This window comes from Dermacentor variabilis, chromosome 4, assembly GCF_050947875.1.
Source record: "Dermacentor variabilis isolate Ectoservices chromosome 4, ASM5094787v1, whole genome shotgun sequence".
NCBI lineage: Eukaryota > Metazoa > Arthropoda > Arachnida > Ixodida > Ixodidae > Dermacentor > Dermacentor variabilis.
The window spans coordinates 206,197,803-206,222,407 of NC_134571.1; the positions used below are offsets into that span (position 1 = coordinate 206,197,803).

General features: G+C 44.8%; 1 protein-coding gene across 5 annotated transcripts in view; it reads right to left on the reverse strand.

Moving 5' to 3' along the window:
• Liprin-beta (liprin-beta 1) overlaps positions 1–24,605 on the reverse strand; it is a 148,843-nt gene that overhangs the window by 65,384 nt on the left and 58,854 nt on the right. For 4 of the 5 annotated variants that reach the window (XM_075690852.1, XM_075690851.1, XM_075690850.1 and 1 more), the window contains 5 exons: positions 21,978–22,109; positions 18,409–18,550; positions 17,025–17,077; positions 14,217–14,366; positions 8,135–8,348 (listed from right to left, as the gene is read on the reverse strand). In XM_075690852.1, coding sequence (XP_075546967.1) covers positions 8,135–8,348; positions 14,217–14,366; positions 17,025–17,077; positions 18,409–18,550; positions 21,978–22,109 — 691 coding nt within the window. The remainder of the gene's footprint in view (positions 1–8,134; positions 8,349–14,216; positions 14,367–17,024; positions 17,078–18,408; positions 18,551–21,977; positions 22,110–24,605) is intronic. The other variant, XM_075690848.1, reaches the window with a different exon arrangement.

A 24,605-nucleotide genomic window follows, 5' to 3' on the forward strand; every position in this document is an offset into this window, starting at 1 on the left:
CAATGATTTGCTATAGTATCTGTGGTGTTAGCTATACCGAGGTTTGACTGCACATACTTTGCAGCAGCAAGTGCAAATAACAGCGTTTCAGATTTTAATAACAATTACATAAAAATGATCAAACTCTCAGACGTGTTTGTACGCCTAAAAGCATGAATAGCTGCAAACCTTCCGACTGAAAACAATAAAAAGGTGAGAAAACACAAGATGTGACTCTCTTGTCTCAATTTGAGAGAAAAAAAAAAACCCACCTCAGATCAGTGTGCTAAAATACTTGTCGCAGCAAATGGGTAAAAAGATCAAACTTCGACGAATAATCGACGAAGAATATTCGAATGCACTATAGAATAGAGGAATTTCTCTGAAGCAACTCCTCATCTTCGCAGCATCTTCATTCGAGAAGTGACGCTGTGCTCCACGCGGCAGAATCAAGTGATAGCGTCGATGCGAGATCCATCTGGTAAATACAGCAGTGAGGAATGACCCACTTGCATATACATCATTCTTCAATACTTGCTAGTGCAATACTTGCATTCAAACACCAGCTCAAACACCAGCTGTTGCAGCCACAAAGCCAAACAAGAAGCCAGCGAGAAATCAACACAGCCTGTTTCATGCCGTGCATTGACCATGCAAGGACAGAGAAAGCCCAGAACATTGCAGCAATCATGGAACGTGCACTGCACCATAGTATACTAAGGAGGTGCTTTGTGTAATACAGAGAGCGCGTGAGGTGACAGTCAATTTCTTGACATGAGAGGCTTCATCTGTGGTGAACTCAGCCCCTTATTGTGCGAGTTGTGAAGCCCAGCGTAAAGCTTCAGGTCACCACCACTGAGTGAGACTTTGAAACCACTTCACCATTCAGGTTAAATTTTTAGAAACAACATTCAACTCTTAAAAGAACTTCTTGTTGGGCTAGTTGGTAGCTATTCATTATAAAATATGAAGACGCCAAATAAACAGACACACACAAGAGAAGAAAACGGGACAGGGCGCCCGAAGTAAAGATACTAGAGCAAGGGAACTGGTTGAAGCCTATCACATAGGCAAGAAAGGCAGCTTGTGCGTAAGCGATACTTCGATATCATTATATAAGGCCAAGATGAGGTTTCTTGAGCGTGGTGCGTCATGAATGTTTGATTAGATGCATGAAAGAATGTTTGCTCTGTGCACATGTGTTGACTACAGTATATATGTGCCTGCGTTCTGTAAATAAAACAGTTGCGAGGGCGCCCTGTCCCGTTTTCTTCTCTTGTGTGTGTCTGTTTACTTGGCATCTTCATATTTTATAACATTCAACTCCCTTCTCATGAGAGTGCATTAAACAATTTATGAAAAATGCACCACAGATCCCACCTTAAAATAAGCCCTTCATCTTACGCCATACCTGACAGCCTGCATTCGTTTAAATTAAGGCTTTGGCTTCCTTTTGTTTGTTTTGTTTACCCAGTGAATATAAATGGCCGTCAATTATGAGCACTCTTCTTTTCACACACAAGAAGGTTATTTTCCTAAAACACTGATAAAAAAGCATTTAAAAAGGTAGCACCAAAGCCATGTCACAGAATTCACAGCTGGGCTAGTTGGTCTTGATTCATCTTTGAATTGACTTGTAATGTGCAGTACAAGTCAATTCAAAGATAAACCAAGGCCATGTGACATGGCAGGTAGATTACTTCAGCATGACATCAAAACTGATGCCCTGAGCAGCGATAACAAACTGCAGTACAATTAGTACAGTACAGGCTCAGGGGACACTTGCAACATTATGCATGCCGTGGTCCATACTCTTTGTTAGGGCACAATTACAATGGTCATGACACGAGCTCATTAGCACTATAATGTGAGCACTGCATAACAGCTAGGATGGCACAGCATGTGGGGGAACAGCACTCTTCTTTTTGCCTTTGGGTCCAGCAAACAACAGACTGCTCAAATCACACATGCAACATGGCATGTGGCTACATGTACAGCAAATTGCTGAATGTGCTGCATGCGAATATATTCTGTCACCAGTGGAAATTTAAAAAGAAAATGGCTGGACGTTTTGAAGATAATAGCTTGATTATTCTTGTTACGTTTTATGAGTAGGAACATTTCTTTCTGTTCGATCAGATTACTCAAGACTGTTGAACTGATACTAACAGATAAAACCACTGAAGCTGTGAAAAATAGGAACCTAAAGGCTGGTCCTGCACACTATCTCTTGCGAATCGGTACACTCCTGCCAGTTTGAAGAGATGAGCTCTGAGGTCTCATAAAAACTGCAACCACGGAAAAATAGAAAGAGAGACAGAGAAGTATGTGTCAAAGGGACACGACAGCCAGCAGTCATCAAGAAGTAGCCCCAAACACTGCATGCCCAACCGACAGTCCAGAAACAAGAATATACGGAGACACCAAGTCATAAGACACTTTCCACTGGGTACACTGGCAGGAACCTGGAGCCTAAGTAGACAGCGAGTGCTGCAGTCCATAGTCATTATCGGCGCCGTTTGCCAATGCAAATACCAAACTACAAGAGCAGGGGCATGAATGGTTCATAGTGGCACATGAGCCAAATGAGCTCCACCTCCACTACATGCTCCCCAATATACCACCAATATACTGCTCTTGAAGTATCATCAAAAATGGCTAACAGAGAAGCTGATTTATCTGCATGACCTGTCGGGGCACTTCAACGCACCTGCGTTTGTAGAATGGCCAGGCTCCTGATTAAAGAAAATCCCGACTTTCTTGCACTGTTCTCCGACCTCCCAAAATGGCCTGTCACAAGGTTTTTTGGACATTGCAAACAGAAATGCCTGCCCTAGAGATCATGTGGTCACCATCATTTGTGTTACGCTTACAAATGCAGTGGAAACGGCAGTAATTTCGAATGAGAGCTCCCACATGCTTATTCTTGGTGCAGTCAATCTCTTCAGTACCTTTATCTCTGAACGATGTCAAAGTAAGGCAGTGCGAATAGTATTGCGGAATTCCAAATGGTAGTAGATTTCGAATTGAATATTGAATTGAATAAAAAAAAGCTGAATATAAACATCAGAAAAGTTGACACAAACATCTTATGCTTACAAATTCTGTGCAAGAACAGAGTTCCGCACGTGCTTAGGAGGTTAATCACATTACTTAACAAGAATGTAGCCAGCTATCAGTAACTTAGGTACCTATGAATCGAGATACATGGGATACTCTACTTTTATTAAAGGGAACACCAATTCAGTATGCCAGCACTGATAGCAACTCAGTTTGTGTATAAAGGCCTGGAAAATAGTTGTTATTGACAGAATTTCAGTCAAATAGAGTCAAGTGCTTTATTTCCTCTGAAGGTGAAAAAGTAGCGAAGTTGCCCTAAATACCAACGAGCTTTTCAGTTTCATAGTGGGCCATGCTGTGCTTAATGGAAATCTTCTATTGCTTAAAATGTTCTGCTGTCGAGTTTCCTTCCACAAAACAGGAGGGTTTTTCCATCGTCTAGGCAGTCCATTAAGTCCAATATGTGCAACAGACAAAAGTGGGGATTTGCACATAACGTGACGACCGGCACCGCTTCATGCGGTCATCAGCACCGCATGTGTTGACCTCTTTCGGCGCCAACGCTAAAGAGTTCTGCAAGTCCACCCCCCCCCCCCCCTTTTCTATCTGCTTCCATCTGCTGTTCGTGTAAACGCATCTGCAGCCACAGTCACTGCGCTGGTCACAACATTTTTGAGCCCTTCATGTAAATCCCAAGCTAGTGCTGTGATGGGTTGCTCGAAGCTGTGAAAACAGACTGTTGCATGCCTACGAACGACGTTTGGAACAAGGGGCCACCGTATGGTGCTTCGCAAGTATGGTGGCCATGAACAAGGGAAATCCTGTACACTCGCTCTCGTTGGCGAGGTGGTCTGTCAGCTTTCCGAGGCTCGTGTGACCGCTGTATGAAACTGCAACTTCAATCGCCAACGCCGAATGATGTAGCTTCAATTAGGCCTAACGGGCTAGACAGTGTGGCCGATGGTGTGGCCGTGACGAAAATTTATGGCTAACTGATGTGATAACGGGCCACAAACCATTATGTAAAGCTTGTCGCTAATATTTTACTACGAGTGGCTCATCAGTAATCGGTCGGGAGATCACACGTATGGGTTATATTGACGGCCATTGAAATATTGTTTGGGTCTGCAGGTTGGCAACTGCCGAGATCACAAGTGCCAAGTTTGTCTGTGTGCTCGCATGTGGCCAGAAAGCTCCAAAATGCATAAATCTGCATGAGTAAATACTGACCACGTTTATCCAATACAATCGCACATGTTTCCGTGCTTTCCATACATGCTGCTTTTACCGTTCTCTCTGTCCGTGTAGCATTAATCATTTTAATCGATCCGGTCAACTTGGTTGAACCTTGTATCAATGGAGATTGCAAGCGATCTAAATGCAGCACATATCAGGGCACCGATCATGGTCAGATCATTCAACAAATATACAAAATATTTTGAAAACTGAATATTTGATAAATCTAATAGTACTAGATGTCGATTCATGAATAGAATCATTCGAACATTCAATCATCATCATCATCATCATCATCATCAGCCTATTTTATGTCCACTGCTGGACGAAGGCCTCTCCCTGTGATTTCCAATTAACCCTGTCCTGTGCCAACCGATTCCAACTAGCACCCACAATTTTCTAATTTCATCGCACCACCTAGTCTTCTGCCTTCCTCGACTGGGCTTCCCTTTTCTTGGTAGCCATTCTGTAGCCCTAATGGCCCAATGGTTATCACCTGCGCATTACATGACCTGCCCAGTGCCATTTTTTTTTTCTCTAAATGTCAATTAAAATATTGGCTATACCCATTTCCTCTCTGATCCAAACCACTCTCTTTTTGTCTCTCAAGGTTATGCCTAGCATTCTTCATTCCATAGCTCTTTGTGCAGTTCTTAACTTGTTCTCAAGCTTCTTCGTCAGCATCCAAGTCTCTGCCCCATATGACAGCACCGGTAAAATTCACTGATTATACACCTTCCATTTCAATGATAATGGTAAGCTTCCAGTCAGGAGCTAACAATGTCTGCCGAATGCAGTGCAACTCATTTTTATTCTTCAATGAATTTCCATTTCATGATCAGGGTTCCCTGTGATTTTTTTGACCTCGGTAAACATACTCCTTCACAGACTCTAGAGGCTGACTGGCGATCCTGAACTCTTCTTCCTTTGCCCGGTTATTCATCATGATCTTTGTCTTCTGCATATTAATCTTCAACCCCACTCTTACACTCTCTCTGTTAAGGTCCTCAATTATTTGTTGTAACTCGTCTGCAGTGTTGCTGATTAGAACAATGTCAGCTTGCTGAGGTATTCGCCATTGATAATTCCCAATTTATTAGCTTCACTATTTCTTCCGCGCATGCAGTGAATAGCATTGAAGAGATTGTGTCTCCTTGTGTGACCCCTTTCTTTATAGGGAAAACATGGGGAAGGCGGGAGATGGAAATTCAAGACGAACAAAACGAGAACAAGGTGAAAGCAGGAGCCAACGTTTCGACAAGGGGACTTGTCTTCTTCAAGGCGACAATATGCTTTCCTCGCCACAGTATATGTAGGTGAGGTTCTTCTAAAGGGGAGAGGGTGTAAGGCGGGTGGGTGCGGCAATGAGCGAAGGTGTGTTAGCATGTCGAATTGGGAATAAAGGAATTCTGTGCACAAGGCCAGGGGTCCGGCCCGGTTAATTCATTTTGATGGCGACAAGCCACTAATTCTCGAGTGCGACAAATCGCCAGTTGGAATCGGTGCAGTGCTGTCACACGATGTGGGCCAGCGTGTTACGCCTAGTTGGCTTCCGCTCCTGCACACTCACCCAAGCGGAGCGTAACTATTCACAGTTAGAGCAGGAAGCCCTCGCATTGGTATTTAGTGTGCTCAAATTTCATGCCTTTCTGTTCGGCAGAGTTGTCACCTTAATAACAGACCACAGACCGCTCGTGGACCTCTTCCTTCCCGACAGGCCTGTGTCTGCCATGCCTGCTGGCCAGATCCAGCGCTGGGCCCTGATCTTGAGCGCCTACAGCGACAACATTCCGCACGAGGACAGCAAGGCCAACGTTCCAGCCGATGCACTCAGCCAGATTCTAGTAACCACATCGACATATCCCGATGAATCTGAGGATTGCGACGGTGGTGAGTACATCCTTCTCACAGACAGCCTCAAGATGGGATGATTTCGGCCAAACAGCTAGCGGCCTTGACTTTGAAGGACCGAGAGTTAAGCGAGGTGTTTAAATGGGTACAGGAAGATGGGCCGCGGCCCCTGGCAAGACAGGACGAGCCTTTAAACGTATTCTTTAACAGAAGGGACGAGTTGACTGTTAGTCACGGACTTGTGTGCTGGGGCCATTGCGTGATGGTGCCTATCGAGGCAAGAATAGCGATGCTACATCTGTTGCACGACATGCATCAAGGAATCGGGGCGATGAAAGCACTAGCCTGCTCACTGTTTTGGTACTGACGGGTTGATGCTGACATAGAGTGACTCGTAAGAAGTTGTCATGATTGCGTGCAAGCGGCTCCTATGACGCCTGGACAGGAGGCTGTGCCCTGGCTGGAAATGGGTCGGCATTGGTCAAGGCTGCACGTAGATTTCGCCGGTCCTGTTGAAGGGTGCATGTTGCTGATATTGGTATGTGCTCACACTAAGTGGATTGAAGTTGTGCTCATACTAAAGCACCACAGCATGCTCAACCATTGAGGCCCTGCCCACCACGTTCAGCACATTTTGTATACGGGAAACCATTGTGTCGGATAATGGTCCTCAGTTCACTGCAAAAGAGTTTGCCGACTTTCTGCGGCTGAATAACGTCGTACACTTGCGCACCGCACCGTATTACCTGCGGTCAAATGGACTGGCAGAACGGGTTGTGCGAACCGCAAAGCAGGGATTGAAGAAAAGCAGGCAAGGGTCGTTACAAACCCGTTTGGCAAGGATCCTGCATAGTTACCGAAGGACCCCGTTTGCCTGTAGAGAAACACCGGCAATACGGCTGTTGGGGTTCCGGCCGCATTCTAGATTAGACAACGCTGTGGTACCTCTTGCTCTGGTTAAACGTAATCCCTGCCGTACTCATGTGCCCGGCAGACAGACAGGTGATCCAGTGTGGGTACGTAACTTTGGACAAGGAGAGGCCTGGGTGCCGGCCACGATCCGGGAAGCACAAGGCACCCGGATGGTAACGGCATATGGCACTATGGGGAAGAACATGTGCCGTCAATTGGACCAAGTCAAGGTGCGACTTCTGAACAGTTCATTGGCCAATTCATCAGTCCAGTGTCCCACTGACATCCGGTCGGAAAGCACCGCAGGCTGTCCAGAACCAGATGATCCACCTGCAGCTGGGTCACCTGCATCTACACGCCTATCACACCTAGATGCCATTACCCTTCTGGGGAGGTCCACTCGGATTCGAAGGCCTCCCCAGCGGTTCTCCCCTTAGAGAGGGGGAGGAGGGAAGAAGATTGCTCTGACATCAGTGCGCACGCAGTGCACGGTGGCTATCAGGGAGTATCTGGAGGCTATCGTTTTCCCATCCCCATGTTCCCTTCTCCTTACCCTGTGATCTGGGGGCATAAAAACAATGCCCCAAGACAATAAAGCTGGCTTTTTCCTTGTCATTAGGAGTGCTGATGTCTGGTCACTCCAGTTGTTTTTTGTCATCCTTCCAAACATTTTGGACAGAAATGCAGCTTAGGTGACACAAGCTACAACCTCTGGAAATGTGTACTGCCACTAGCCCAATAAATTATGTCCAGCTTTTCTATTATGCCAATAAATTAGGGAGAACTGAAACGTACACTACATTTAAATCAACTATGCTCTAGTCTCGAACATTAAATGTGCCTGTACAAAAATCTGCCATTCAAAGTGGCACTAAACACCCAGCACCCACAAAACACAAAGATATTTCCATGTGCTCAACCATCTGCTCCTACAATGAGACAATACTTGTAATGGTGATTAGAGAGAGAGTGAAAAGACTATGTCCCAAAAGTAGTCAGGCAAATAATTCAGATGCACTGGGATGGGTCCTGCCAGTGACGCAAGTGGAAAGTGACCCAAACAAGGAAGTGAGAGAGAGGGGAGAGAGACCGTCACCTAGTTCTGGTGCAGAGCAGGCTCGGCGAGAAGACCGCAAGCGGAAAAAGCCTTTACCAAAGGAGACACCTGTCGAGCTCTTGCGGCTGCGGAAGACATCTCTGGACGCTGCCACAGGGGATGGCGCAGCAGCAGCAGCGGCTCCCTCAGAGCGCCTCACCTGTTGGCCGTGCGAACGTGGAAGACTGTTGCTGTACTGCCGCATGCTGCTGAGCTGGAAGGCAGTTGGAAGAAGCAGCGTACATCAAAGTCTTTATTACACTTAGTGTGCCAAAATACTGGTCAAACTGAGGAAGCACTATCTCTGGAGCTCTTATCTAAACACACAGAGAATGGAGAAATCAGTTTTCTCGGAAAACAATGCACCAACTTTGATTACGTTCGTTGGGTTAAAAGGTACAATCGAAAATCTACCAATTGTAGGGAAGGTTCTTTATTTCTTATTTAGGCCATTAATATTTTCACAAATATTGTGGAAAATTACATTATGTCAAAAAATTTCAGGAATCAACTTCACAACTCCGTAACTCTGCAATAAAAAAAATATCACAGTTCTGTAAACCTATCGAGACATCCAAAGTGGCCAAAATTAATCTATTGTACCACCGCTCTAAACTACATATATCCCCAATTTTTGAGTGGAACTCCTTTAAAGGGCCCCTCACCAGGTCTGGCCATTTTGAGCTGACAAGCGCAGAGCATACAATACATGATAACGATCATGTCTGCAAAGTATTACATTGTTACGCACCGCAGAAAGATGTGAAATTTTATACAGAACGCCGTTTTCCCTTCTTCTCACGGCCACTGCACTCCAAGCCGGAGGATGACGTACACGTGCTAGTGCACCTACTACGCATGTTAGTGCTGTGACATCGCTCGTGCTGACATGTGACTTCGAGAATTATTCAAGGCAATATCTCTCATTTGTGTAATATGTTGCTAGAATAGACAAATTAAAGCTTAGAGAAATAAGAAATCACACAAACCGAATGTCTGCATGTTTTTGTTTTACTTTGCACTGCAGCAAGAGAGATGTACTTCTGTTCCGTGTGCTTGTTGCCATGTCGTGCAGTCGCGCGCTGACAACGAAACTATGCCATATTCTAGTGTTCCAGTGCAGGATCGTGCTCTGTGATCTGCTTGTGTCTGCCTCAGTATGTGTGTAGCACAGACTTAGGTCGCTAGTCAGGTGTCCTCGTGCACAGTGCGCAAAATTGTGCGCTGCACGAAACTAGACTAACGCAAGAGCTCGTGCTCAACACCGTCAGCGGAAGTGTGAGGCCTAGCAAAAAAGGCAAGAAAAAAAGAAAGGAATGAATGCGGGGCCCATGACGTATGTGTCACGTGATCCTCGAGCTCCGGTATGCGAGAAGGCAGGGAAGGAATTTCGCTTGCGGAGGCTATTCGGGGCAAGTAGAGAGAGTGTCTATGTTTGCGGTGAAGCTCGCCTCCTGAAATCATAGATTCGCGGCACTGAAATATTTTTATCTCGGCTATTAATGAGCCAATTTGAAAAATTTTTACACCAGAAGGCTCCCCAGGGGACACGTGACAACTTCCAGCATGTACAAAAATTTGTTATGGGGCCTGGTGAAGGGCCCTTTAAAACCCTCATGAGCATAGTAACAATTTCGTGTAAACCATATCACATTTGTCCATTTCAACTACTCTAACAGATGCAGCTTATAAAACTGCAATATCTGCCTTTTTCTCAGCGTTATAGATTAGCAAACTATATGCTTGTTTCATTAATTTACTGACTTCCAGAATTAGAAAAAAATGTTTGAGGCTCTAGAACGAACTTCTGCGTCCTAGAATTGGCAGAATTCAGCTTTCCCTCTTAAATGCAGCAAATATCACTCAAATTGGTTCATTGGTCGTCTAATGAAATCATTTCCGTATTGTACATGCATCTGAACATAAAAATTAGCATTGTCCAGAGGTAAAGCTTCACCTTAAGAGGAAGCTTTAGCTCGGGTGCTCCTATCTAAATACATGTAAAAGGAGTTCATTTTTCTCGGTGACCATTACATCAAATTTGACGAGGCTTGTTGCACTTAAACGAAAAACTTAAGATCTAGTGACTATTCATTTCAAATTCTTTCTTATTTAGGTCATCAATCTTTTATTAAAAATTGACAAAAAGCGCAAATTTTCAGAAAATGAAACTATCAAATTTACGACTGTAACTCAGCAATGAAAAATGATATGACAATTCTGTGAATTGCATTGGATAGTACATCTAAAGTAGACAAAGTTGATATGTTACATATGAATCTGAAAAAATTTAGTAATGTGGAAATACAACTTTTGCAGAACCCTTGAACACAATGTAACAAATTTACATAAGATATAAATTGACCTATACAATTTGTCCACTTAGAATGATCTAATGGATGCCATTTACAGAACCGCGATACCTGTTGTTGATGCAGAGCTATTCTCTCATAAACTTCGAGCTTCTATTTTTTTCAAACTTCTGAATTTTTAAAAATTCGTTTCGCAATATTCAGGCCCTAAATCGAAATTCCACTTCCAACAATCACTAGAATTTTACTTTAGGTCTCAAATGCAACAAATTTCATTAAAATCGGTCCAGGGGTTATCTCAGAAAAGTGTTTCAGCGTTTTACATGTATTTGAATAGGCCGCATCAGAATTGGGCCCGAGCTAAAGCTTCCTCATAATTACAAAACTTAACGGGAGATTGAAGAAGAACAGTTAGTTTAGTATGGTGAATACCTTTATTTAGAACTCAACTTGTTTCTTTGGTATGAAAAAGTTTATTAATAGCAAAGGACATGAAGGGTAAATTTTCCATTTTTGTACTATGATAGAGAGCTGAATGTGCTGACTTGGATGCATAATTGCAAATGGCACATAACACACAGGAGGGAGAATAAAATTGAACACGCAAATTTGCAGACACAAAAGCAGACACAAATATTGTGCCGGTATCCAATGTGTTGCCCGGTGTGTTTAGTGCCATTTGTAATAATTTCTTCACACTTACATTCATTCTCTTGCTTGTGGAAGACCTGCTCCCAGCAACCGTGATGACTCCATTATTACACAGCACTAATGTGCCAATTCCGTTGAATTATTTTTCTTCAGCATGTCTCTAAAGAGTATCTCGCAATGAAGATGGCAACTGCATTGGCTGCATCTATGCAAGGTCTCACACATTAATATGCTTCACCTGCACTTAACTTTTCATCAACACCATCACCATTTATTTTTTTACATTTGCTTCAGGATGAAGGACCTTCCAGTGATCTTCAGTTATGCCTGTGTTGTGTAAACCAACCTCCCCATCGTACGCCTGCAAACTTCCTAATCTCATTCTACAACCTAATCTTATTCAGTACCAGACCATGTTTCTCTCAGTACCACTCCTGTGGTGTATCAACCCGCTAGTGCTACTGTTAACGCTTGATATAAGTGCACAGCCCTGTTTTAGTACGCTTGCATCTCCATAAAAGTTCTTACATAACTGAACAGCACTCCAACAGTATTTTCCTTCTAGGCTTCTTTTTGACTTACGACATTGGCAAATGCACATTGTTTGTCTTTCTTTCACTGAAAATTTTCACCGCATGCACAGTATAACTTCGTTCATAAAAAAACAAGAAAAAAATTCACCGATGATTACGATACTCCCTAATGCGAAATTTGAGCGCAGATCTATATGTGCCTTCATTTCGCGATATACTGAGGCATTGCAGCGATCACTGCACCAACTGGCAGAGCCACGACGTGTGGTGCTGTACTATATAGACCGGCCACACAGTTGGCCCGGCAGCTGCAGCTTATGCAACCGTAATCTTTACTGGGAAACCCTTGTGGCAAACGCTATGCAAGCATTCTTTTTCTTTTTTTTCTTTCCCTGCTTGGCCAGTGCCGCTGCTGCTGTAGCAGAAGACGAGCCTTCTTCTTTTTTCTCCCGCACAGCTGATGCCGCAGATGCGCGGACATCTTTCATTGACCACATTGCTCCAAATTCGCTCCTTCATTCTTCGCTGTGCTCGTTCGCTAGGTTATGCCAAGGGACAATGCTGACACTCACTGCAAATTTTGTCGCCTAAGAGTTGCACTCTAAAATGTACTAACCGGAAACACGTACAATCCGAAGTCACTAGGACACTTAACAGACCCAACTGTGGTAACGTTTACATAATGCGAAGTGCTGGTCGAATCGATGCCACACAAAACGCCAATGCATGTCAAGTTGCTGAGGCCTAAGAGGAATGAGATGCACGTTGTCGTTTACGTTCACACTCCGCTTACGTTCACACTCCTATAGTTCGGCATGGATCAGCAGCTTCTTCGAGCAGGGTAGTTCTGGTGGGAAGTTTTAATGTGCACACTCGGCCCGAATCGTTGCACCATGAGACACCGACACGCGTCAACCTCGTGGGGCCCGAGTAACCCGAGATGCACATTGTCGTTTTCCTACGGCATAGTGTTTTAGGTTTGGATGGAGACGGGAAACCAAAACGAAATCGAGCTGTTGGGCGACGCCGGAATACAATGCCTACGATGCTGCCAGAGTGAAACGTGATGCTCACTTTGCACCGCCTCTAGCAGAGAATGGTGGCATGTGTGGGTTACCACCCATTAAATGCGTGCAGTATGCTTCCAACGGCAATACGCCTTGCGCGCTGTGAAACAGATAGGTGAAGATGCTTATTGAAATAGGGTTGGTGGCGACAACTGTCAATGTGGCACGCGAAGACCAGGGAGGAGATCTGCTGGTATCGGAACAGGAAACTGAGTGCGCACCGCCGTTTTCATGCGAGAAGGGCGAGCGAGTATTGGTGCTGAAGCTGCTAGAGCGACGTACTGAATGTTGGCGTCAAAAGATTGTGTTTTTCAGGGCACATACAAGCCAGAAACAAGAAGCATTAACTGCATTGGGTCATTTTTAGAGCGACGCTGTTTATGCGGACCCTGTGGCATCTTTGTCGGGCTATAAAGGGGCCACGTGACCTAGCGGTAGAGGAAAAGAACAGCTCAACAGACGGAAAGGGGTTGGAGTGATCCCCTTTTCCCCTGTGAGAATGTTATCTTATATGCGAATCTTATATGGTTATATCGCCAAAAATGCACGGTGTATTTTTGGCGATCGAGCCAGATCAGCACTGAACTTATCGACGATTGATTCCACCCTGCCGCCAAAGAAACAAATGTTATGTGGGCGGTTTGCGGCCAACGAGCAGTGCCCAGTGATTGAGATGTGATACTAGAAGTGTGTGGCCGCCGGCACTTCTTGCGCGAGCAAGGGTGAAAGAATGGTCAAACAAAAGATTTACAATATAGACCGCTTGGAAAGTTTGACTTGCATGGTGTAACACTCGGTGTAACTAACATAGCTTTGCTGTTTGACCATCTTCACGGACTGGAAGGGGCGGTGATTTCTTTGTGTTCTCGATTGCGAACCTTAGTGCCACAAAATCCCACATAGCAGGATTTTATTAACAATATTCTTCTGTATTTAAGATTTCCAGAACATTACTGCCGATTCGGCAACAAAAGAGCTTTACCTGATCAGACTATGCATGTGATGCAAATGTTGGCATCCAATCTCTAACCTTTGCAAACACTAGCGATTATACTGGAATGCACGATGAGTCATGCACGAACAGCCGATGCACTTGACTTGAAGATCAGATTTTCGATGACCCAATGGCTGCACTCGCCGCTATTGTTGTGCTTGGGGTGAGCTTGGTGTTCAAGGCACAAATTTGGAAAACAAATTTATATTTGTGATTCACAATTTTGGCTCCCTCATTCTTCACTGTCGCCACAACGTGACAACATTTAGGTGTTGAGGCATAGCTATTAATCTTCACGCAGAATAGATACACGGTAAGAATGAAAGAACAAGGAAGCACTCAACAAAAAAAAGAAGAAAGTAATTGATGAAAAGAAAGTTCGCTGCCTCTGTGGTCTGGAGTGAGGAGTAAGAAGTCAGTATAAGGCTGCTGCTCAGAGCCTCGTCATGTGCTGAGACCACTAACAACAGAGCGACAGCCACGCGATCAAATCTGCAATGTGAATCATTAGGCACAGACACGCACCGCGTGTGAGCCATCATCACTGTTAGGTCGAGGCGACAGCTGCAGTGGCGTGCTGGACCGGAGGGCGGACTGTGACGATGGCAGCGTGGCTGATGCACTTCGTGAGGGGCACTTGGGAGGCTTCTCCTGCAGGCAGCCTTCGCCGGGATGCTGCATTGGGAGGAGCCAGGAAGAGCACGTTTGCAATGCCATGATCTAATATGTTCCTGTATAGCCAGAACCGCTTGTTTAAATTAACATTTCAGTACTTCAGTTTTATTGCTTGATGAAAAACATGAAAACTGCAGTGAATAAGTACCTGTACACAAGGCCGAGCTTATAAGACATTGAATGCATTGAACATGCGTCACCTCTCGTTGAAAATGCCTATTTTCAGACAACCCTAGGAAGATTTTCAAGCAGTAACCGTAGATCACAATGCTTGATTATGGTATTTACTCCATTCTATTCAGAACCTTATCTAAGACGTGTGTCCCGTGCCCCCCCCCCCCGTACCCTGTCTCCCCTCTAGCACGAGCTTGATCGCATTACCGCACGTTGTTCACCTCTTCCCCAACCCCTTTGCAATGAAGTAATCATCAGCTCTTGTATTTTTCCAAGCGCTTCAAGCTATCACGCGCCGCTCGGTCTCCGCAAGTTTGTTACACGACAAATGGCGCAGCATTGTTTCCTGCACGCTGCGTCGTGGCGCGTGCACTTCGACGGTGTTTTTGCCGCTCAATCTTTTTATGCCGAAGGACACCAGCAAATCACCTTTCCTCGCCCAACATTTTTATAGTTTTTTCGCTAGCTTTACGAACCTTACAGGTTTCAAGCACATGCTTTAGATAGCCAAAGATTTTACTGAATTGAAACCGTGTCACGAAATGACTCCTTTTATTGCGAAAAAAAGAATACACGGTTTCCAATTGCATTAAGACCAGGGAATGAAAATAGTTTGTTACAGAGCAAATTTTGCTAAATCGAGGTTGGACTGTATTGCTGTAACCACGTGTAAAACATTTTAAACATTTAAAAAGACAAGATTACACTGCTGCCAAAAATGTACACCAGCAGCATAGTAGAATACACTTGGTTACTGATATATTAGCTCTGTGTTTGTTCAGTTGAGCTCTGCACCACCAAGTGGATTCACCCTGCAGGGCATTCACGTTTGCACCTCTGTCCAACTGATAAAACGCCCAGTCCGCATGCATTTACCAGAATACCAGACATGCCAAAACCCTCTACGGTGGCACAGTAAAAGCTCATTAATTCACGACTCATTAATTATAAATTTCAGATAATTCAAAGCAGCCGCCACGATCCATCCAGCAATGTATTGAAAGCAATACATAACACGTCCCGCTAATTCGCACTGAAATCCGCACTGCCATTGATAATTCGAACTCGGCACCATCGTGGATGGGGAGTGCCGGTGCACAGGAGCCCGTTGGTGACGCTGGCATCGCCGCGCGGCTTTGCTTTTTCCCTCTGCGGCCCTTTGTGCAAACCTGACTGGAGAGAGACACGTTTGCGCCTGGCCATGGCATGGCCAATGCCTCTGTTGCATGTCGCTTCTCTCCAGTGAGGTTCCGTACAAAGCTCAAGGGTGATAAAATCGTCGCCGTGCGCCATATACTGTATGTGCAAGTGAAAGTGTGCGAAGGTGAGCCGGGGAACGCGGCTCAATCTCGCATGCACGAGCGAGGAAGGCGGGGCTGATGCTCGCCCTCTCCTGTTATGCACGGGGCATGGGGGTGAGGCAGAGGGAGGGAGGAAGGGGGATTTGCTATCGCAATCGACGCTTGAATGGACGAATTGAAGTTTAGAGAAATAATAAAACACAAATGGAATGTCTGCATGTTTTTTGTTTTACTTCGCACCGAATCAAGAGAGATGTACTTCCGCTTCGTCTGCTTGTTCTCACGGCCGTGCGGTCACGTGCGCAGGTACCGAAACTATGCCATTTTCTACCGTGTTCTAGCGTGTGATCACGCTCTGCGATCTGTTTGTTCTGCCTCAGTATTCGTATAGCACTGAATTATGCCGCTAGTCATGTTTCCTTATGCACAGTGTGCAATATCGTGCACTGCACGAACGAGACAACAGCTCGCGCGCGATGTCGTTGGTGGAAGTGCGTAGTGCTGAAAAAAAAAAAAAGAAATGAGGAGCAAGAAAAGAAAAAATTTAAGGCAGGGCCTGTGATGTATGGGTCACAGATCCTCGAGGTCTGGTATGGGAGAATGCAGGGAAGGAATTTCGCTTGCATATGCTAGACTGGAGAGAGCATCTTGCTTGGCAGAGGAGCCCGCCTGCTGAAATCATGGGTTTGCAGCACTGAAATATTTCTATCTCGGCTGTTAATGAGCCAATTTGAAAAATTTTTGCGGCAGAACACTCCCTAGAGGACATGCAACAACTTACAGCGTACAATCAAAATTTGCTATGGGGCTTGGTGAGGGGTCCTTTAATTAAGTGCCATCGTATTATTCATAGGTTTGCAAGCGCAAGGACAAAAATAATGGGTGCATTTCTCAATTTTCTTTTGTCCCACGAGGTGGCGTCATATTGCAGGAACATCTTCCAGATCGCTCAAAATGCACTTCATTACTTGGCCTTGAAGCTGTCTTCGCTGTCTCCTTTGCTGTCTACGTAGACTGTCTCCGATGCTAGCCAGAATTGTCCGATGCTAGCCAGAATTGGAACACACGCTGCTATTGCAGCACGTATAGCCCAAGTTACTGACATGAGGCAGTTTGCAGCTTCTTCTGTGGTGCTCTGTTAGTAATGTTCTCTGCTGACTGCCAAATGAATGTGTCCACTCACCGCCTGCCTGTCGTTGTCACCGGGGGCAGGCGAACGCTCCTTCCAGTCAGCCCCTGTAACCAGCAGCATGCACAGAAATCAACTACTGCTGCTGACATAGCCAGCTCTTCAATCACACCAGTTTCAAAACTCTGCTGGTCAATCTGCGGTAGCTGATTCGATTAAAATGCCACAAGTGAGCAACAGAGCGAAACTTGACTTGGATGTGCCACTGCATATTGATTGCTAAAATTTGAGCAAACCTGACCAAAGAAAAAGTGCTCATCAGAAAATGTTTATGAATTTTTCCTTTTTTTTTCTGCAGTGATAGAAAAAGGGGTGCTTTATAGATACATTTATTGGTCCATACATGATGCCACACTCAGCAGACCCCCACACTTCATGCTCGGGCGACATCCTCGTTTCATTCAGTGGTGGCAGACAAGCACGACATTGGTACATGAAACAGTGCTGTGCTACAACAAATTCCTAAACAAGGATGAATCACACATGGAAAAACAGCCTATGCATCACTCTACCTGAAAAAAGAAGTGTTTTTTTTCTCCCCAATATTTATGTCTGACTTGTAAATTAATCAGAACTTACTCCGTGTACACCCCTTGAATTTTGTGCTTGCTTGCACAAAGCAACCACGGATTAGTAATGCTGGCCTTGAAACCACAAAGTTATTTGTCCAATGACAGGAAAACCTGCCTGGATGTGTTTATTTGGCTCCATCTGAGCCACAGTGCAACAAACAAGTGACTGAATAAGCAAACACAATCAGCCTAATTTTCAGCCCGTAAGTGTTGTTCAAAGCAAAAATTTGCATGGAAAACTGTGTTTCGCCAGCAGACAGCTGACATCCAAAGCGTGATTCAATGCTAATCTTGTTTATTTCTTATCACTGAGACTCCACGGAGATAGCTTGAAAAATGCCTCACTATAGAGCCCACTCACTGTTTCAATATGTAAAGCTTGTCACTGATGAATTTCCAGAGTGTTCCCTATGGGCTTCTTAAACGCTCTGACACGCTTCTGTGGGTGCACAAACTATGGAGTAATTCACAGGCATTGAATTCTGCAAAAAGAGCAAGCTGATAGGCAATACTGCAATACTACTGCAGTAATTGTTCCTGGAAACTGTTCACAGCACCCACTAACTGTGCATTGCAAAGCATTCACAAGACTCACAAAAGTTCTCACAAACAGTTTGCCTGTATCACCTAAATTGTAACCACTTCATGATAAAGACCACTCACGCTGCAGTGTAGGCAAAAATACTGAATACTTTGCCAAGTTTTTCAAATGAATCTTTGCTTGTGACTGCCGAAAAAACAAAAAAATCCTGTTATGCAATACAGGCCATGGTTGAAAGTCATGAGTATATGAAGTGCAGCCTCACCTAGCTTGGTGGGCGTACCCCGAAAGCTGTCCGCAACCGAGGACACTGAACCATGGTGGGGGGAAGGTGGGATCCGGCTGCATCGGGTGATGAGCTCCGCCTCCCGCTCAGCCAGGTGTGAACGCAGCAGAACCACATCTGTCTGCAAAATGCATTTGCCATCATCAGCCTAATTAGGTCTGTGACAGGACAGAAGCCTCTTCCACTGGCCTCCAGTTACAGCTGCCCTGGCAGACTAGCAGGCAGAGAACTGAGTTGCCATGTTCAGTGTCCTTGCTCTTCAAGCAGTCAATTAATTTGTGTTCATGCTGCAATCTGTTAGCCACTGGTTTAGCACATATGGCAGAGAGACCACTCTGTAAAGGAACTGGTCCTGGGTACGACTTGTGGACCAGTAAGGTTTTCTCCTTGAACTGCAAAGGTTCTTTCTGAGAAACTTCTACGGGTTGCCTCTGTAGCTTCATTCTACTCTCGAGTGGATGGGAATTTTTCACTTTCAAGTGTTTTTGGCACACTATATCCTTGAATTCACCTCACAAGAGGTAGTATTAATGTTGGAGGCTATTACGCTGCCTGTCTAAAATAATTTGGCGAGAAAATTCAAGAAAAGAAGTTAGGAATGCCAACAAGTTGAGCCCTGTAATACTGAGTCAGTGTACAGCTTACTGGTTGCCAAGGCAAAAATTCATGAATGCAGGACTGAAGTAGTTGCCTACCCACCCTATTCCTCAGGCCTGATCACTTCTCTTACTTTTGAAACATACAGTAAAAAGGCCTTACGTTCTGAACCATGGTTCCTGGCTTACATCATCTATACTTGGGCTCGCAACACAAAGCATCACACAAAAGCCTCTCACTGCAGCACAGATACTGCATCTTCTGCAGCACAGTATTTACTTTACTGTGCTGCACAGATACTGCAGCACAGTAAAAAGGCCTTACGTTCTGAACCATGGTTCCTGGCTGACAATGACATCTATACTTGGGCTCGCAACACAAAGCATCACACAAAAGCCTCTCACTGCAGCACAGATACTGCATCTTCATCATCAGCCTACTACTATCATCATCAGCCTACAGTACAGTACAGTATGCATCAAGAGCCTCTCCTAGCGATCTTCAATCCTCCCCGTCTTGCGTCAGCTGCTTCTATCCTATGCCTGCCAATTTCCATCGCATCCCCACATCCTCAACAGTCCTTAACTGCTTTTCCCTTTCTTTGTTATTTTTCTGTCACTCTCATGGCATAACAGTAACCGATACAATTATGAGCACCTGCTGACAACTGCTGCAAAAATCAGTATCACCAGCCTCCTTCTCAAATGAACAAACCACAGCACCAATGCAATGTGATCATATAGCATTACAGGCCTGTGTTTTGTTCTATTGCACTGCATGGCATCTATAATGCTTCCCCCCAGTCCACCTAATTATCTCCCTCTTTTCCTTCCTTTGATGTTACCTTGCAGCAAAATGATTCTGGTGTCTGCAGTCAGTAGATATTTTTCTTAATTTTCTGGTATGCTGCAATGTTGAAAAGCTCTTGAGAACAAAGGAAACAATGGTAGCGCAGACTTGAAGAAAAGGGCACATATTGCTCTTTAGACACAATAACACAAATAGCCGATAAGTAATAAGTTCCTCCAATAGACTACATTAAGGGATCAAAAAAGGCTTAACTCACCATAAAGGGGGGTACCGAGTGAAATTCACTGGACCCCAAGGACTACTTATTCTATTAGTGCCCACATAGTGGATTGTTCATTTCAGCTGCTGCTGCAGCGCTGATTGGTTGGGCATGGATTCGAGTGAGAAAAGGATAGGCTAAAGACACCCGTCTCCTTCTTGCTCATACAGCTCCAGCCAATCGACGGCGGCCGGAATGGACAGTCCACTAGGTGGACTCCTTTACAGTATACCGCCCTCCCCCCCCCCCGCCTCTACGCCTCTTTTCCCTCAAATACATGCAAGCGATAGCGTCTGACCATGTCAGTGCTGTGCTCTTAATCTGAATGTCACTTCCCACGCAGGGAAGCCACATGTCAGAAGACACGCGAGTCACGTGGAGAAGATGAACGTCAGGGGATGTAAGAGAGTAGAGCGCCCTGTAACGTCCTTTTGACTAACTAATAGCAGCGTAACTTTAAACAGAATCAAGGTATGAGCATTGTACAGTCAAGTTCCATTAATTCAACCATAACGGGACCGACAAATTTGGTCTAATTATCTGGCAGGTCAAAATAAGCAAGAGGCAGAAAAAACACGAAAGCTGATTCATTTGGCAGTATTTGCCCCGATTCTAATGCGTCCCTGAATCGAACGCACAGTCACATTTCATGAGTTCAAAGCAAAAAACCTACATAAAAATAACATTAGAGCTTCTAAACAAAGTAAAAACCAAACGAGCACTTGACTTTTAGCAAGAAATGCTTGACTCTGATTCTGGCAATAAGAAAAAGATGAAAGTAGCAGACTTTACTTCTCAGAATGCACAATCATTTAGTTAACATCCATCGTTATTCCTCTCAGAAAACCCTTAATTGCTGTCTATCAAGAACAACAGCATGTCGTACTCCGTACACTGCATAAAGCGTTTGATATTCTGCATTCATCAAACAGCTCTGCAACAATCACAAAGAGGATTGTGGCCTGGACCAACCACATTGCTAGTTAGTCCTGCAATGCATGCGATCCTCTCGCATACCAAGAGCACGTGAGGTGACTTGTTGCCGCTAACTTAACATGTAAAATAACTTATTGTTTGAATGTGCTTTCATATTCCGACAAAGCAGCTCGTCGTGGTCATCACACTATGCGAGAACTTTCGTTCTGTCGCCATCCATAGTTGCCATCTTGTGACGGCAATGACTCTGGCTAGACTGGCTCTGATAGCAAGATGTTGTGGATGCTGCAAAAACAGTTTTGTTTTCACATCAGGATTGCACTGCAGATGTAATTTATGCATAAATTTTCATCAAGTTTTGCAAGAATTTTCAAGAAAGAAATAATGTCATAATTCATGGTGAGCTACAGTTTTCACTTTAGAATCTTCCTGAGGCAGACCAAAAATAGGCAATTTAGATGGGAGATGACACATGTTCCACATTCACTGTTCCGTAAGCACGGCCAAAACGGACACTGACGCTTTTCAAGACACCACTGCGGTCACCCTAGGGGTTGGGCACGTGCCTGATGACCAGCTAAGTTCGAATTATTCAGCAAAGGCTAATTTCACAATCGAAATAATGAAAGCTTGGTCCTATAGATATGTATAGGCACCAGTTGGGACCGTCAGTTGCGATCGAATTGACATAAAAATCAAATTACCCGAAGTCGAATTAATGGAAGTCTACTCACCTTTGCTGCTGCATACGATTTCATCACAAAAGCAGTGCTGTCATATTGCACGCCCTAAAACACTAATAAGTGCACTCAGAAGTGTGCCCATTTTAAATTTAGCTGTGCCATTGCTAGCGCGGCAAACTCGCTGGATTAGAAATTAGAAAAAGCGACAATTTCCCTCAATGTTTCACAGTGGCACGGCTTCTCAGTGGTAAAGGCAACCTCACCTCAAGTTTCTTGACCTTGCTCTCGAGTTCGGACTTCTCGCGCTCGGCCGTGACGACCTTGAGCTTGAGTGCTGGCATGTCCGAAAGCAGCTCCAGCCGGTCGGCCTCAATCTTCTTCTTCAGCATCATCTCCTGCAACAGGGGAGGAAGAATGTGCTCTCGGGTCACGGCCAAGCACTAGCATGGAGCATCTTTTGTGATGGTATGCAAAACACACATGCACATGTACAAGAAAGAATTTCTCCCAAAAGTGTTTTCTCATTTCGCCACTTTTCAGTCCACTTTTGGAAATCTCTATAAAATGGTAAAAATTATCCCACTGTCCTAATTTTTGCAAGTTACCTGTCCTGCACTACCCCTGCATTAGTTGTAATGACTAATGATATAGGAGCAAAGGTTTGTTGAGTGGCTTGCATGTTTCTGGCCCATACACGATGTCATGCAGATGATGCGCTTATTTTAAGAAAATATGAGACACTGAGCCTTGCAGTCAAATTTGTTTGTTGTGGTATTTATAATACAGGCTGTTATACCTACCTCTTAAAGCCCACACAATGGAAGAACATCAAGAGCATGTAAGAAATGAGCCAAGCTGTTGTGCCGGTGCACAGAAAATCCAGCACGTCTTGCGTGGACATTTGGGGCTTTTCTTTCATCTATCGAGTCACATGCAAGTCACTAAATGGCATAGGAAACAGCAGGAACCAGCATTTTTAATATGAGAGTTGTGCTGGCAAAACGCTTTTGCACCACGCTTCAATGCACTGCAGTTTGCCATCTCTTAAACCCACATGCAGCACTCTCCGCTGGCAAAACTTCTTTAGTGTGACTCACGAGTCCAGCCTCATCACATATTGAAAAACAAAAAAGATCATTTGCAAGGTTCCTGTTATGTGAGCTTCATGGCATGGCGCTGCCATTAGATTTTCTGCTCTCCATGCACATTGGGTGCTACAGTGTGTTTTAGTTAGATGCCTGCTGCCTGAACATCAGCTCCCAAGTATTTTAAACAGGCAGCAATGACTAATTTCCAGTGGAAATCAAGCGTCTTTACTACAACTTTCAAGCTGAAAGGTGCCACAATGTGACTGAACTTGGCCATGCCAGGGCGCACACTTTTAGGCTGCTATCACTGCGTCTTGGCATTTGTACATGACTTGCTACAGAGTAACTACAACAGGAAAGTAAGCAATGCGATAGGCGTCCAGTAGCAAAGGAGTTGAGCAAGTGTAACCTGAAAGCCACCAGTACGCAGTCTGTCTGCTGTGCTCAAGGAGAATGCAACTGCTGCCAACCTGCCACAGTGTGTTGCACTATTTGCTTTTAAAAAAAAAATGTACAAAGATTCACTGAAATCTCACCTCGAAGCCACTATTAACAGCTGTAGCTATTACCCTGCTATGCTTCTGTAATGGCTCGTTTTTATTTATTATTACTCTGTTGCTATGGTGACCTCAAGTGCATTTCAAAGCTGAGAGGAAGCAGCTTCTTTTATTAACAGTGACACTGAGATTTTGCTTCAGCAGCACCATACAAGTTCTTTTTTGCCACACTGACTTTAAACAGTGCATACATGTGGTATAGTTTGTGCATCCTTCTAGTTCAACGTAGTATAACTGCACTGTTTACAAGAGATACTGTATTTACACGACTGTAAGTCGACCACTTTTTTTAAATTTGAAAGTCTGAAGTTCGGGGATCAACTTACAATCGAAACCAAACATAGCACCGCCAAAAAAGCGAAACCAACGGGAGCTACCACGTAGTTACAATTTTATGTTTGCTCTGTGGCCCTACCCGTATCTTTTCGCTATCCCGCGTGTTTGTTCGCTTTTCGGAAGGGTTTTTCAACATTTTTGAGAGTTTTACAGTGCATGCAACACTCATCGAGGGGGGGCGGTCGATAGTTGATGGAAGCGCCGCTGTTCCCATTTGCGGCGGCACCCTCAGAACGGCAGCGCTTGCTGCCGTATTGGCAGTTCATGGAAGAGCTGACACTGCTCGCGAGTTTTTCTTTCTATGTTGAAAGGCATTGGGCACGTTAAGTTAAGGCGCTCGAGTGCACTCTAGTCAGCAGAGTGCACTCTTTTAAACTTAACGGCTAAAAAGCGACTTCCGGTGCGTGATTACGGAGCGCGCTCTAGGCGCCCAACCCTGGAAACGGGGGTGCTATTCTCGACACGCATGGCGGCTGCACGGCCGCCATTATCCGCCATGTTTACACTCTGACTGGCTGTGGAGAGCTCACGTGCCTTAAAATTTGTGCCGGGAAACGGAAGTTTTGCGAAATGTCATTTTTCGTTTTCATCAAGATGACGAAACGTGACGTGGAGCTGCAAATTTTATAGACTAATACATTTTTTGGTCCTTGGCACATATATAGTGATGTTAGCGCTTCAAAAAGAATGTGAGCGGTAGCGTGCAGAAGTCAGTGCAATGCATCTGCAATTGCGCGAATATGTGGTGGCGATCCAAGATATGCGCCATGCCAGCTTGCTGATTGGCTGAAGGAATATCTCGTGAGGAGCGTCACAGGAAGGGCTGCTTCGTAAACGTCATTTTGACGATGCGTGACGTTGCGCGACATTGCGCTGGGCCGCCATTGCTCAGATTTTCTGCCATAATTTT